Below are 15,129 nucleotides of genomic sequence, written 5' to 3'. Positions count from 1 at the left end.
TAAATGTGAACGACCCGGAGATATATGAACTGGCAGAGGACGACAAAGTTTTTAGTGAGACATTCGTGCCAGCGAACTACGAGGTAGTTATTGATAGGGTTATATACTAAAAGCATTACTTTTGTATTAACTCTAATTCTTTATATTTTGAATGAGAATCATATGGGCAAATGTTATACATATTAATTATATTCATGTGTCTAATACTTTATATTGTAGATGATATGGTATGGACGCACAGAAGATCATATCATCAGTACCTTATAAAGTATAAGTAATCGTTCACAACTTAGATGGATTACACTAGTATACTTTGTGTAGTATAACGAATTTGGACAAACCATTGGTACGGTTGTAGTATAATCTTATATTAGTCTATCTTGACAATAGGATTACACTAGTATAATTTGTGTGTATTGAACAGGACCAAGTGAGGTTGTTTCTCCTTATACTGACTATATAAGAGAACAAACACCTCTGTTATTATGGATGTTTGTCCTCTTAATCTGGATATAATAACGGGCACTTACGTGCATTGTACATTGCTTTAAATCATCAATGAGTGAGATTCATTTGTTAATCAACAAACTCGATGGATTGGGTAATAACATTGTATGTAAGGTGTGTTGTTGATTATAGAAGGAATCCGTGGCCCGCAGGAAGTCAGGTTGATGATGTCCCTTTAAGGAGCTCAAAAAGATTATCATGTAAACCCTGCAGGTGGATTTATTCCGACATGACAATGAGGTTGAGTGGTACTACTCAAGACATAAGAAGTTGATTAATGCGGTTATGTCGATAACTTGACTTAATCAACGGACATTTGATATCTTAAACACGGGAGATCAACGAGCATATAATATGGAGCCCATAAATGCCGACCGTAATTTGGGATTAGAGGCGGTAGTGCAACAATAGCCTTTAGTGGAATAAGTCATTTGTTGACGAACTTGGGCCGTGTGTTCTGGGCGAACATGGGAAGCCCAAGCCCGTTAAGAGGCCCAACCCTAATTTCTCCTCATGGTCCCTATTGTAGCCTATAAATAAAATACTCTCTCTGGCCGAAATTTACTATTCATTGTTCTGAAAAAGAGGCAAGAAAAGTAGATCTGAATTCGTTTCTGATCTTGAGAGAAAGAAGGGGATTGGTAGATCGTTGTCCACACAACGTCCAATCTATTATAAAGGAATACAACAAAAGATCAAGGGGTTGATTTCGGATTTTATAAAGCTTGGATTCTCAGATATTACATCTAAATCGATTCTCAAAGGTATGTTTCCAATCACAAATCGTGGACACCCATTAATTCCGCTGCGCATGGTGTTCGCGGTTTGTAAAAATAGTCATTCTGAAATAACGGTTCCTACATTTATCTACGAGGGGCAGCTGAGGGTGGGGTTGAGGATACCGTTCTCAAGGCTGGTGTGCGAGTTTCTAAACTTTTGTGAGAAAGAAAGGTTCGTTAGCAATACGAGAAGGTTGTTGAGCAATTGACTCACGGAGAGTGCATATCACATTGAGGTTGAGGACATTATTGAGCACTTCTCTTTGAAGCGATCTAGGGCTAATAACTTTAGCTTGCAAACACGGACAACTAAGTCTAGTATGATAGATGGTGTAAGTAACGAGCCTTGGGAAAAAGGTCGTTGTTGTTAGTTGGGAACTTCTGTGCCAGGGGATTTGGTGTATACACTAGGGTTTGCAACTTTTATAGTGGGTGTTGGTGTTTTGTGTTGACGTTTTGAGTATTGATCTGGTATATGATATGTATCTGTTTTGCTTTTGCTTTTGCAGAGGTCGTGGTTAAATGGCGAACTAAGCGTGGGGTGATAGAAAGGTTTGCTAATCTCGAGCTGAGAAACGGGAGATATTGCCTGAAGTAGCGAACTACTTCGTTGAAAGGGGAGGTCGCTAGATCAGGGCGAAAAGAAGGAGGCAAAAGAAAAGGGCTCGGGGCTAAGTTGATCGTGAACTATCTACTGATTCCAGTATGGAGAAGGAGAACAGCGACATTAAGACCAGAGAAGATAGCCGAAGGAACCATCCTGGGCATGGGCGACCTGTGGGTGGTGCTGGGGGCTCTGGAACTGGAGGTGGGAAGGGGCATGAAAGCGCACCCTATGATCTGGAAGACATCTTTATTGTTCCGCATGAGCGGAGTCGCTTGCTGAAGAGGAAGGTTGATGAGCCTGAGCCCAGAGCTGCCAAGGTCGCGAGAGCGGCTGATATCGTATTGGGGGGTAGCTCGGGATTTGGCAGTGGCGGGCGAACTGGTGGGAAGACAACTTGTAGCTCGAGGTCGAGGGCTGAGGTCGATTTTGATAGTGTTCTGGGCCATGGGACCACTGAAGTCGCGCCGACCAGGGTTACGAGGGCTACTGCTGGTAAAGGTGAAGGGAAAAGCTGTTGTTAGGGAAACTGGCAAGGTCACTCTTGTACTGGGATGGATGATCTGGAGTGCAACTTGGTGTATGTAGATGAAGTTTTGGTAAGAAATGGCTTGTTAAGAGGTCAGACTGTAGCTACAAGTCCTTACCTGTAGCGCCTATTTATTAGAGGGGATGGCACTAGATGGTGACAAGAAATATTTAGATTCGAATTAGCTGGAAGAGAACTTGAGGGAAATGGATAAAGTATACTGCTTGGTAAGTGCTTATTTTGTTGTGGTTGGTTTTTCTTTGCTTTGCTTCATATTGTCGTTTGGTAATGATGATACGGCATGATCTCACTGGTGCAGGTCATTTTTGGGTACCAAAAGTTGAAAACGGCGGCTCAGATTGCTGAAATGGAGAAGACGGAGGTCGAGCCCTTGAAGGATGAGCTGTTGACTCTTCGAGATATGGAGCAGTCTGAGAAAAAGGAATTTAGTGCTTTGAATGCACAGCTCACGTCGGTGATTCTAGACAAGATAGTGGCTGTCAATAAGGTGGATGACTTGAAGAGAAAGCTGACCACGGCGAACGACTTCGCTGAGAAATGCAAAAGGGTCACGCTGCAGGCTAATGAGGCATATGATGACATGCGCCTTGATCTGCAGGAGTTGGAGAAAAAATATGAAGAGCTCCAAGAGGAGCATGAACGTGGGGCTTTGGATGGTCAAGGGAACGACTCGCTCGAAGATGCTAGTAATGTTCTTGAAGTAGTGCCTTCCTCTACTGTTGGTGTATCGGCTGATCTACCTCAGGTTGTGGACTACCTGGAAATGACCATTGTTGATTTGGCTAAGGTGACCTCCATAGACCTTGTCTCCTTTCAAGTGCTGGACCCGCTCCACAGTGAAGGTTTTGAACATCTTGTTTAGAAATTTTGTTGTGACCTACTTTTGTATGACCATTGGCATAAAACAATAGAGCTGGTTTCCTAGGGTAACTTGGGCAGTTCGCCTTAATTAGTAGGTTTATCGGTGTTGTACTTTGGGCGACCTGGCTTCCCGGATTGTTCTGGGGAGTTCGGGTTGTGATGAATTCTGGTTAACCGAGTTGGATTTCCCGAGTAGACTCAGCAGCTTGGTTAGTGGACGAACTGAGGCCTGTGGTTGGCGGGCAGTTTGTTCTTTTGCCTTTATGAAATACCTGTTTCTTCCATTTGCTCAGTTTCTTGATGCTTTGAATGTGATATTCTTGATGTTGTTGTAATTTTCTGGTTGTGTATGCGACCCCTGATAAGATTGAATGTCCTACTCTTTACTCGATCTTAGCGTTGTAAGTCTCGAACAGCGAGAGGTACTAAGGTTATGTAAGCTAGGAGGTCGGGTGAACGTCTTGCTCGTAGGAAGCATTCTCCATTTTAGAGCGTGTTGCTGAAAGGGGCCCTTACCACGCACGTGGCACGGGTGGGAATACGAACGGTTGGAGAGTCAAAATGCTAACCACCCAAATTTGTGGAATTGGAAGAGGCGATGAGCATTTCAATGCATTGATGGTGTATCTTGGGAAGGGACATAATTTGACCATAAGATGAACTGTTGTGAGAAGTTTGAGGGTATTTTTTCTACCTCTTCTTCAAGTTGTTCTCCACGGTTTTTGTCCCTATTCTTTGCTCGTTTTAGGTAAATTTCTTTCATTGTTTGCCCTTCTTTTTTGAAGAAGAAAGGTTTGTCTTTGTATTGACTTGCTGAACATTGGGCTGTTTGTAGAAGATACGATGGCCAGGCGACGTGGAAGTGTTCCTGAGGATGGAGGGGCAAGGGAAGTCTCTCCCCTCGTGATGGATGAAATTGAATTTGTGCCTCATCGTCGATGTGATCATGGCAAATGGAAGGTGGTTGCTTTTGAATTAAAGAGTAGCAAATGGTCTAAAGCTGGAGGTCGCTATACTGCCGATTCGTGCGAGCAAACTGGAGGTATAGTGTTCAGGTCGCCTTGTCATAGGGATGGGGCCGATCTAAACAGTGAGGAACGTGGCATACTGGGTCAGGGCCAAAGTGTTGCTGGTGAGAGCTCAGGGACGCGTGTTGGTGACTTGGGAAGCGAGTTCTTCTATATTAGGAAGACAGGGAAGAAACATATGGTGAAACGTTCTGACTGTAGCTTCCACTCGGCACCTATAGCAACCTGTCTGCTAGAAGGGATTGTGTTGGATGGTGATAAAGTAGAGCTTGGAGATGAAGACCTGGAGACAACTCTGAAGACCATGGACATGGCATGTTGTTTGGTAAGCTCTTTATCTGGTCTGGTTTCTTGTTGCTTTGTTGTCGAATATAACATTAATGTTCTATTTGTAGTTCCTTACTAGGTATGATAAGTTAAAGAATACCATCCAACGTCCTGACAATGGCGAAAGCGATGTGAGCAAGGCCAAGGAAGAGCTGGTGAGTATGCAAGCTGCATATGAGGCTAATAAGAAGAAACTGAAGGTTGTGACAAAAAATCATCAGGACGCTTTAGATGAGAGGTCGGTTCTGGTCAGCTCAATGATCGATCTGCGAAGAAGCTGGCTGTAGTGACTGAGTATGTCAAGTATTGTCAGGGCGTTGCACGAAAGGCGCATGGTGTATATGATCGCGTATATAGAGAATATGCAGCACTAGAGGAGACATACTTGCAGCTGAAAAAGGAGTGTGATCGTGGGGCTCTTGGTACGAGTGTGCTTATCGTACCAAGAGATGCGAATAACGCTCGTTCAACTAGTGCTGCTCCCACTGATGATAAACATATTATTGTTAATGCTTGAATATGCTGTTGGATCTTCTTCTTCGTTGATGTAAGGTGTGAAGTATTTCGACTACTTTCTCTATTTGCTATTTTGTAAGAGATTGCATAACAATATGGACCGGGTGTCCTAGGCTTGCTTGGGCAATTTGTTGTTTATTATTGTTACTAAGATACATAATGAACTGGTTGCCATGTAAATGGCAGTTCGATAGTTTCAAAAACTTGTCATCAGACCGATCTGGATTTATGGGTAGACCCAGCAGATCGGTGGATGTTATGGTTTCCTGAATATGGTCAGGCAGTTCGAATTGTGGGTGTTATGTAATGCACTTATTTTAGATATGTCCAAGTGCTTGTTCATATTATTTTGTCATTCCGTCATTGCAGTCTAAGATTATAGGTCTACAACAGATACGAAATGTAAGGGCTAAGGAGCCTAGGAGCTTGATTGAGCGTGTTAGCTTAAGAAAGCGTGCTGCTCGACGGAGAGTGTTCTTGCTGAGTTGAGCCTAGAGTTGTAGGTTATCAACTAGTAAGAATTGTAGAAGCTAAGAAGCCTGTGAGCTCGAGTGAGCATGGTAGCTTAAGAAAGCGTGTTGCTCACGGAGATCGTTCTCGTTGAGTTGAGCCTAGAGTTGTAGGTCATCAACCAGTAAGAACTATAGAGGCTAAGAAGCCTGTGAGCTCGAGTGAGCGTGGTAGCTTAAGAAAGCATGTTGCTCGCAGAGAGCGATCTCGCTGAGTTGAGCCTAGAGTTCTAGGTCATCAACTAGTAAGAACTGTATAGGCTAAGAAACCTGTGAGCTCGAGTGAGAGTGGTAGCTTAAGAAAGCGTGTTGCTCATGGAGAGCGTTCTCGCTGAGTTGAACCTAGAGTTGTAGGTCATCAACTAGTAAGAACTGTAGAGGCTAAGAAGCATGTGAGCTCGAGTGAGTGTGGTAGCTTAAGAAAGCGTGTTACAGAACGTTTAAACTCATGAGAGTGTTCGTAGTTCGCATATGCTGGTGGCTCTTTCAGCGCGAGTTCCACGTCTGTTGGTGAACTTGAACAGAGTAGGTTGTAATAATAAGCACAAGTAAAGTATACATAGATTTGCAGTAAATAAAAATATGGGTTCTAACATATTACACTTTTATTGATAAAATTTCTTTAACAAATAAGTGTTCCAATGATATGGTAATGCTTTTGCCCTCTTGGGTTTTGATCCAGTATGTTCCATTGCGGACGACTTGTTCCACTATGTATGGACCCTCCCATGTTGGTGCTAGTTTAGAGTCATCTTGAGTCTTTTTCAGAACTAGCTAGGTCGCTAGGTTGAAAAGATTGAGGATTTACTCGCTTATTGTATGACTTTTTTAAAGTCTGATGATAAGCTGCCACTCTGATGGCTGCTAGGTCGCGACGTTCTTCTAGTAAGTCGACCTCTCGAGCTAGAACGGAGTCATTCTGCCCATATTCGATGAGTTCTGACCGGGTTATTGTGACTGTCAGTTTAGTAGGAATAACGGCCTCCGTGCCATAGCATAGTGAAAATGGCGACTCGCCTGTGTTAGAGCGAGCTGTTGTTCGATGAATCCCATAAGATGTTCTCCAACAGATTCGGCCATTGCCTTTTGTTCTTTTCAATCTTCTTCTTCAAATTTTCCAGAATTACTTTGTTGCTGGCCTCTGCTTGGCCATTACTTTGGGCGTACTGGGGAGTGGAAAATGCATGAACGATCTTCCACTTGGCTAGAAATTCCTTGACTATTTTTCCCTTGAACTGGGAACCGTTGTCTATCACCAATGTGTGTGGCAAACCAAATCTGGTGATGATGTGTGTCCAGATGAAGTTCTGACGTGTGATTCTTTGACATGAGCTAAGGGGATTGCTTCGACCCACTTAGTGAAGTAATCAGTTGTGGCCAAGACTAACCGAAAGCCAGTGCTTTTTTGTAGGATGAATGCTCCCATGATATCCAAGCCCCAAATGTGAAATGGCCAAGGGCTGGCGATGTTGATTAACTCGCGAGCTGGCTGGATGATATTGTGGCCAAAAGTCTGGCATTTGATGTATTTAAGTATGTATTTTTGGCATCGACCTGCATTCGTGGCCAAAAGTGCCCTTGGGAGATCGCTTTGTGAGCCAAGGAGCGACCTCCGGCATTGTTCCCGCATTCGCCCTCATGGATTTCTGCAAAAATCAACTGACCTTGTTCTGGGCTTATGCACCTCAAGTGAGGTCCGCCAGCAGACTTTCTGAATAGTTTGTTATTGACTAGGTAGTAACGACGTGCCTAATATTGAACTTGTCTGGCTTTGGTATGGTCTTCTAGGGTTGTACCATGTTGGATGTACTCTATGATGGGCTGCATCCATGTTTGACTCATCTGACTATCAAAGAGTGGGCACAGGTCGCTCATTTCTAGGATATGCTCAGCTTGGTAAACAGGTCAGTCAATTACTTCGATGAGTAATTGTCTAGGGGCGCAATTCGGTGTTTGAGTAGCCAGATAAGCTAAATTGTCCGCGTGGCGGTTCTCATCACGCAAGAAATGGTGTATGGTGGCTGTCTTAAAAAAAGGAAGTAACTGATAAACAACTTGAAGGTATTTAGAAAGGTTACCTTCATGGGTAGTGTACTCTTTAGCAATCTGGCAAACAACCAGTTGCGAGTCACAAAAGACTTGAAGCTCCTACACACCGAGCTGTAGCGCCATTCTGATTCCCATGATTAAAGCCTCGTACTCCACCTCGTTGTTAGAGGTCGCGAAGTCGATACGAATTGATTTCTCAACCATAGTTCCATCTGGGGATACTAAGACAACTCCGATTCCACTTCCTCTGGGGTTGCTAGAACCATCCACAAAGAGTGACCAGATGAACTTGTCCTATTTTTTAATGGATGGGATGTCTGTTTCTGGTTCCTAATTCAGGTCGTCAACAGGAAAGTCTGCTAGAAAGTCTACAACGACCTGTCTTTTCATAGAAGTGCACGGGACAAACTCGATGTGATGTTCCCCGAGCTCTTCTACCCATAATGCCATGCGAGTTGTCTTGTTTTCTTTAAGAAGGATCTTCTTCAGTGGGAGGTCGGTGAGTACTTTGACTAGATAAGCTTGAAAGTAAGGTCTGAACTTCTGTGCCGAGTACAGCAATGCGAGTACTGCTTTTTCAATGTAGGAGTAGTTCCTTTAATTTCAGCTGGTGTGAGCGTCTTGCTTGTGAAGTAGATCAGTTTTTCTGATCCTTGGTCCTCTTTGAAGAGAACTGAACTGATAGCAAAGTCGTAGCCCGCGAGGTAGAGCCCCAATGTTTCACCATCTAATGGTTTTGCCAAGACAGGTGGTGTTGTCAGGTACTTTTTTAGAGTAGAGAACGCTTGCTGCCATTGGTCGCTCCATGAGAATTGTTCCCCTTTTTTGAGGAGCTACAGGAAAGGTCGGCATTTGTCTGACGCCCTTGATATGTATCGATTGAGAGCTGCCATCATTCCTGATAGTTTTTGTATTTGCTTCTTTGTCTCTGGATCTGGCATTTCCAAGAACACTTAGATCTGGTCTGGATTGGCCTCAATTCCTCGTTGTGATACCTTATACCCAAGGAATTTTCTAGAGGACGCTCCAAAAAGGCATTTTTCGAGATTCACCTTCATCTGAGTTCGGTGTAATCTGGAGGACGCCTGCTCGAGGTGAGTGATGTGATCAACCGCTTTCTTGCTCTTGACTACCATGTCGTATATATAGACTTCCATGGTGTCCCCTAACATGTCAGTAACGAGTCGCTTCCGCGTTCTTGAGGCCAAATGGGAGGACGTTATAGCATTAGATCCCTTGCTCTGTGATGAATGAAGTTTTTTCTCTTGGTCTTCTTCTGCGAGTGGGATCTGGTTGTACCCACTGTATGCATCCATAAATGACAGGAGCTCATGGCCATAGGTCTGGTCCACGAGTCGGTCTATTCTTGGCAAGGGGAAACTATCCTTAGGTGTTTCTTGGTTGATATTAGTAAAGTCCATTCAAAGGCGAACTGTACCGTTCTTCTTTGGGACTGCTACTATGTTAACGATCCACTCCGGGTAGTCGACTTTTCTGATGAAGCCTACTTTTTTGAGTTTATCGACCTCATCATTAATTGCTTTTTGAAATCTCAGGGACAGTTTCCTAGGTCGCTGACGGACTGGCCTAGCATTAGGGTTGACATTTAAATGATGACGTGTAATACTAGGGTCTATACCAGGTACATCGATGTACGACCAAGCGAAAACGTCTTTATTCAATGAAAAAGTTTACAAGTTGTGCCTCAAGGTTAGCCCCTACATAGACAAACTTAGGATCATCTTCAGACCTTAGGTTCACTCGCTCCTTTTCTTCAGTTTGAACTGTTGGTTTAGAATCCTAAGCGACCTCCGTGGAGCTGGTCACGGGTGATGCTTTGTAGATCTGAGGAGTGACGATCTTGCCAACGGGAGTTGGAGTGACCTCTGTGGTTACAACAACAGGGGTTGATGCGACCTCTGCGGTCATGACAACAGGGGCTGGTGCGACCTCTAGGGTCTTGATTGGTAGTTTAACAGGGATTGGGGCAACCTTTAGGGTCCTGACTGGTGGAATGACTTTTTTGCTAAAGCCCCAGTATTCTCCTTTGGCGTTTTGGATTTGACCTCAGCAATTAAATCTTTGGCCATCGTGTAGCTGGTGGGCTCGCTCTTGATTCGGATAGAAGGCCCAGCGGACTTGTTTGCTGAGAGGATCTGATTGCAATGGTAAGCCTCGAGCTGGTTGCTGCAAAGCTCTATCATACCTCTAGGGCTGGGAAAGTGGAGTACCTGATGGAGTGTTGATGGTATAGCTTGCATTTGATGGATCTAGCGACGTCTTAGGATGGCATTGTAGGACGAGTGGATGTCTAGAACGCTGAAATGCGTGTTGATGTTAACTTTGTCCTCCCTTGATCCAACGGAGACTGGGAGTATGATGTCACCAATTGGGTCGGCTCGGGAGCCATTGAATCCATAGAGAGGGGTTATTGGATCTATGAAGACCGATCTGGGCAGGTTCATCTTTTTGATGGTATGATTGAACAAGATGTCACACGAACTACCAGGGTCTATCAGGACACATTTGACTGTCCAGTTGCTGATTTTGACGTGGACAACTAGGGCATCATTATGAGGGAGGCAAACCTTGTTAAGGTCGATCTCCGAGAAAGTGATATTGCTTGAACTGCGACCTGAACTGTGTGGGCCATGTACTGCTTGGGAAGAGAACTGCTAAACTTCTTGAAAAGTGCCTATGTGTCTCCTTTTTTCTCTAGAGGATGTAACAGAATCATCTTGGAACGTGACCATGTGTATCATCTTGTCGTTATCTTTGTCTGATGAGTGCTGACGGCGGTCATGACAGGATCGATCGTTGGGACGTCCTCTGCTACGAGAGCGAGCTTGGACATTATGGCAATTATGGCGAGCTCGAGATCTGCTACGCTCTCTGCGGGCCATGAGTTTATTGCGCAGGTCGCCATCAGCAATGTTGGTATAATGCTTGATATGTTCCGATTTGACGAGGTCTTGGAGGTAGTGCTTGAGCCCCCATCACTCGTCGGTATCGTGACACTTTGCTCTGTGAAAGGCACAATAAGGCTTTCTTGGTCGATCTTCTGATGCCGCACCTCAGGTCGGTAATATGCAACTTTCTTGATATTCTCCAGTATGTAACTGGGAGATCGGGTGAGTACAACGAACTCGCGGCTGTTGCTTGTTCTGTTTCAGCCTTCTGTCCTTGTTGTCGAGGTCGTTTCTTTGTAGGTGGGGCATCATCAGAAATCGCTGCCACTTCGTTGTTCTTCGGTGAGGCCTTGACGTTTCAGGCCTTCTTGCAATTTGATATACTTGTCAACTCGAGCATACAACTCAAACAAAGTTTCTAGACGTTCTATCAAGAGCGATCTTGAGAGCACCGTGTTGTGCACACGACAAGCGTTGGAGAATGCTAATGTGGTAAATGACTCTTTGAGGTCGCTCTCCATGCATAGCAGTTCGGGTTTGAACCGACATAAAAAGGCACGGATGGTTTCATTTTCGCCTAGTGAGAGTTGAAAAAGTGAACCGAGATCAGCTTTTTTACACTTGTTGTGGACGTACTAGCTAGCGAATAGATCGGTGAGATGCTCAAAGTTCTTTATCGAGTCTGGCTCGAGTGAAAAGAACAATCGAGCGCGCCATCTTTAAGGCTGGCAAAAAACAAACGGCAGTGGAGATGGTCGAACTCCTGGGCACTATAAAGTGTGAGGCTCTGAATGTAGCGAGCCACGTGTTGACCGGGACAGGAGCTACCATCATACATTGCAAAACGTGGCTGGATGAAAACTGGAGGAGAAGGTTTACTTAGTACCTCAGTAGTGAAGGGGGAAGCACGATATGTCTTGAGCATCTTTTAGACGATCTGAGTGGCATCCTTCTTAACTGCACTCTGATCGATTCTTTGTGACAGCTCGTTAATCTGCTGATTAACTTCGTTTATATCGTCCTCTGCTATGGCACCAGGTGGATTTTACGCATCCACTTGTGCCAATAATGCAACATTCTTCTGCCTGATCAGGGTGATGTACTTATTCATTGTCCCTAATTGACTTGCTAAGCCCTGGATTTGAGCTTTGAAGCTTGCCATGCTTCGTGGGCTTGAGAATTTTTGTTTATGTAAAGTGGTTTCTCAAGAAATCGAGACCACAGACGATACCAATGTAAAGGTGTACTTTAGTTCTACCTTACAAATGTGATTAGAAGGAGAAGGGGTTTGGAGATGGGAAAGACCGAGTTCGTTTATGAGCGAACTGCCTACGTATCAAGCTCTCACTTCTGGTGGGAGAGTTGAATCAGGTCTGACGTAGTTCATGTAGGGGGTATTTATAGTTGTTGATTGTGAGGATCCACGCAACACGTGTACTGACAAGCATAGATGTATGGTTGGGATTGAGAAGGAGTGTATGAATGGTGTTGGTAGGAATTCTGTAATGATGGGGAGTGGTTACAGTGGTTTGTAATTTGCGGTCATGGCTTGTGTAAGTATGTCTTCAGTAATGATTGCATCTAGAAGATGGATGATGTCATGAGATGAAGCGTTCTGCGTGAGTTCGTCCGTCCGTGCGACCGTCCTTCTGGAGCGAGCTGGTAGGATGAACATCTTAGATCGGGTGATGATGTCGTTGCTTGTAGTACGAGCTGAAGTGGACCACCTACATGAGGCGAGTTGCTTATGAAGTGAGCTCGGAGGACAAGGACATGAGGTCGGCAGGATATTTCTGCTTATGCTGGACGCGCGCCTGATCTTCATTAGATGTGAATATTAGTCCCTCACAAATGGGACAAAAGGTTGTTTGGTAGGTTTATGTCTGTCTGTCCTCACCTATCCCTCTCTCAGTCTCCCTCTCTCTTCTCCACCCTCTGCTCACGCCCCCCCCACTAGTTAGCAGTTATCTAGTTATTATTTCATCCAATTTTGTAGGAGCCAATCATATTGCTCAGGAGCTTTTATATAGATAGATAGATAAGGTGCCCTTTACTAATACATGAAGAGCAATCGGCCTGCCAGTCTCATTCACAGAAAGGTGTAATGGAAACCCAGCTTTTGGTACCTTTGATTCTTGCAGTTGTTTATATTTCCTACAAACTCCTGCACTCAAAGTATTACCAAAAGAATCTCCCTCCAAGCCCTCCCTGTCTTCCGATAATTGGTCATTTTCATCTCCTCAAGAATCCATTCCATATATTCATTTCCAATCTGTTAGAAAAATATGGTCCCATCCTATATCTCCGGCTTGGGACTCGCCCTGTCGTAGTTCTTTCCTCTCCCGCAGCTATCAAAGAATGCTTCACCAAGAACGATATTATCTTTGCAAATCGTCCTCACCTATTGATGGGCAAACATCTTAACTACAACTTCACTACTCTTATATTTGTACAATATGGTGATCTCTGGCGCAATCTTCGTCGCCTTACTACTCAAGAATATTTATCTTCAACCCGTCTCCAAATGTCGTCCAATATCCGTAAGGAAGAAGTTAGTGTGGTTGTTCGACAAATGTTTATAGGTTGTAAAGGAAATTTTAAGAAGGTGGAGTTGCAGTCGATATTTCGTAAGCTCACATTCAACATGATCATGAGGATAATTGGGACGCAACCATTTTTCCAAGAGGATGAAATGGTAGATCAAGCGAAGGCTAAAGAAAAATTGATGGATTTGAAGAGTACTTTTTGTGTAACTGGGAAATTCGGACTAGGAGACTTCTTTCCTTTTCTGAAGTGGGTTGATATTTGGAGGGTGGAAAAGGTTATGATGAAATTGTTCAAAAAGAGAGACAAATTCTTGCATGGTCTGATCAATGATTGTCGGACTAGAAGGACTAATTCTTCTTTTAGTGCTAGTACTACCAGGGAAGATAGGAAAGAGGAAAAGGATAACAATACTATAATTGATGTTCTGTTGTCTCTGCAAGAAAGCCAACCTGCATATTACACTGACAACTTAATCAAAGGCGTTATTCAAGTAAGTAAAGTTGTCACTTGTCAGGCTCTCCCTGACTCCCTCACGGCCTCACACCCGCACACAACAACACGTGATAGGTACCAAGTTATTTTAGATATGATCAGTTTCACAGGGTTAAATTCATCAATTCCAAAACAAATTGCATTTCCGTCAATTAAAATACCATCCACAATGGTAGTTGTGACTAGTCAGTCATATTTTTGTTAGCCAGATTAGATTGGTTAAGCAAATTATTTTGAAATGACTACCACCAGTTCCAAGAACTTGAAACAAACTACTATAATATATTGATATAATCTATACTAAGTTCCAATTGTGTTGACAGGTGATGCTAATCGCTGGAAGTGAAGCTACATTTACTACGGCAGAATGGGCAATGTCGCTTCTTCTAAATCATCCTGAGGTTTTAAATACAGCGAGAATGGAGATTGAATGTAATGTGGGGTATGACCGATTGCTAAATGAAACTGACTTAGACAAGCTCCCATATCTCCATAATATCATTCGTGAGACACTCAGACTGTATAATTTAGGCCCTTTTGGAGCACCACATGAATCGAGTGATGACTGTACTATCGGAGGTTACTACATCCCAAAAGGAACATTGCTATTTGTAAACTTCCTGGCTCTTCACAGGGACCCCAAAGCATGGTCAGAACCGACAATATTCAAGCCAGAGCGATTTGAGAAAGATCGAAAGGGAAATGAAGGATTACAATGGATGCCATTTGGTGTAGGAAGGAGGGGTTGTCCAGGAGAAGGCTTTGCAAAGAGAATGTTAGGATTGATGTTGGGCATCTTGATTCAGTGCTTTGATTGGGAACAACTTGGAGGAGAAATGGTGGATATGACAACAATAATGGAGCGAGGTTTTATTTTGAAGGCCAAGCCCTTGGAGGCCATGTATAGGCCAAGCAAATCTATGTTTAACGTTCTTTCTCGACTTTGATTTTAATGGTTATGCTGAACAAGGGTCAATGCTTATGCAGTAATGTAGATTTTTTCAGAAGTTGTATCATCATGCTACTGCAATTAGATTCCTCTTCTTTTTTTTTTTTTTAAAGGTTAATTGTATTAGATACAAAAAAAAAAAAAAAAAAAAAAAAAAAGAAAAGAATTACAGTCTACATTTTGTGAGGGCCCTCAGTAGCCCACTCTTGCATGTACCACTATATTCATACTCTTACAAACATACTTTGTCGAGTACCACTATAGCGCCACCCACCAGTAAGTGTGTGCTGCCCACTATTATGACATGCATGCGCTGCCCACTATCATGGCATGTCTGCGCTGCCCATTAGTATTGCATGCCAGCACTACCCACTATTATGGCATGCCAGTGTTGCCCACTAATATGGCATGATAGCGCTGCCCACTAGTATGGCACAATAAATTAGATATAGCAGGTTTAGATTTAAAAACATACTTGTCAAAATATGATTATTTATTAAGA

At 43.6% G+C, this 15,129-nt stretch overlaps 1 protein-coding gene across 1 annotated transcript; it reads left to right on the top strand.

Moving 5' to 3' along the window:
- Window positions 1-12,661: 12,661 nt before the first annotated feature.
- Window positions 12,662-14,728, top strand: LOC147506483 (cytochrome P450 81Q32-like). The gene is made up of 2 exons (XM_086558631.1): window positions 12,662-13,676; window positions 14,002-14,728. The coding sequence occupies exons 1-2, from the start codon at window positions 12,744-12,746 to the stop codon at window positions 14,623-14,625; spliced, it is 1,557 nt and encodes a 518-aa protein (XP_086414757.1). The 5' UTR covers window positions 12,662-12,743; the 3' UTR covers window positions 14,626-14,728.
- The last annotated feature ends 401 nt before the right edge of the window (window positions 14,729-15,129 follow it).

Source organism: Coptis chinensis, chromosome 4, assembly GCF_015680905.1.
Source record: "Coptis chinensis isolate HL-2020 chromosome 4, ASM1568090v1, whole genome shotgun sequence".
Taxonomy (NCBI): domain Eukaryota; kingdom Viridiplantae; phylum Streptophyta; class Magnoliopsida; order Ranunculales; family Ranunculaceae; genus Coptis; species Coptis chinensis.
The sequence above is the reverse complement of the archived record's forward strand: the minus strand, read 5'-3'. Positions and strand labels throughout refer to the sequence as shown.

Excerpts from the sequence above, each read along its gene's own strand:
- LOC147506483 (XM_086558631.1), top strand. The coding sequence starts at position 12,744 with ATGGAAACCCAGCTTTTGGTACCTTTGATTCTTGCAGTTGTTTATATT. Across the intron at positions 13,677-14,001 it reads TAATCAAAGGCGTTATTCAA|GTGATGCTAATCGCTGGAAG; the intron begins GTAAGTAAAGTT and ends TTGTGTTGACAG.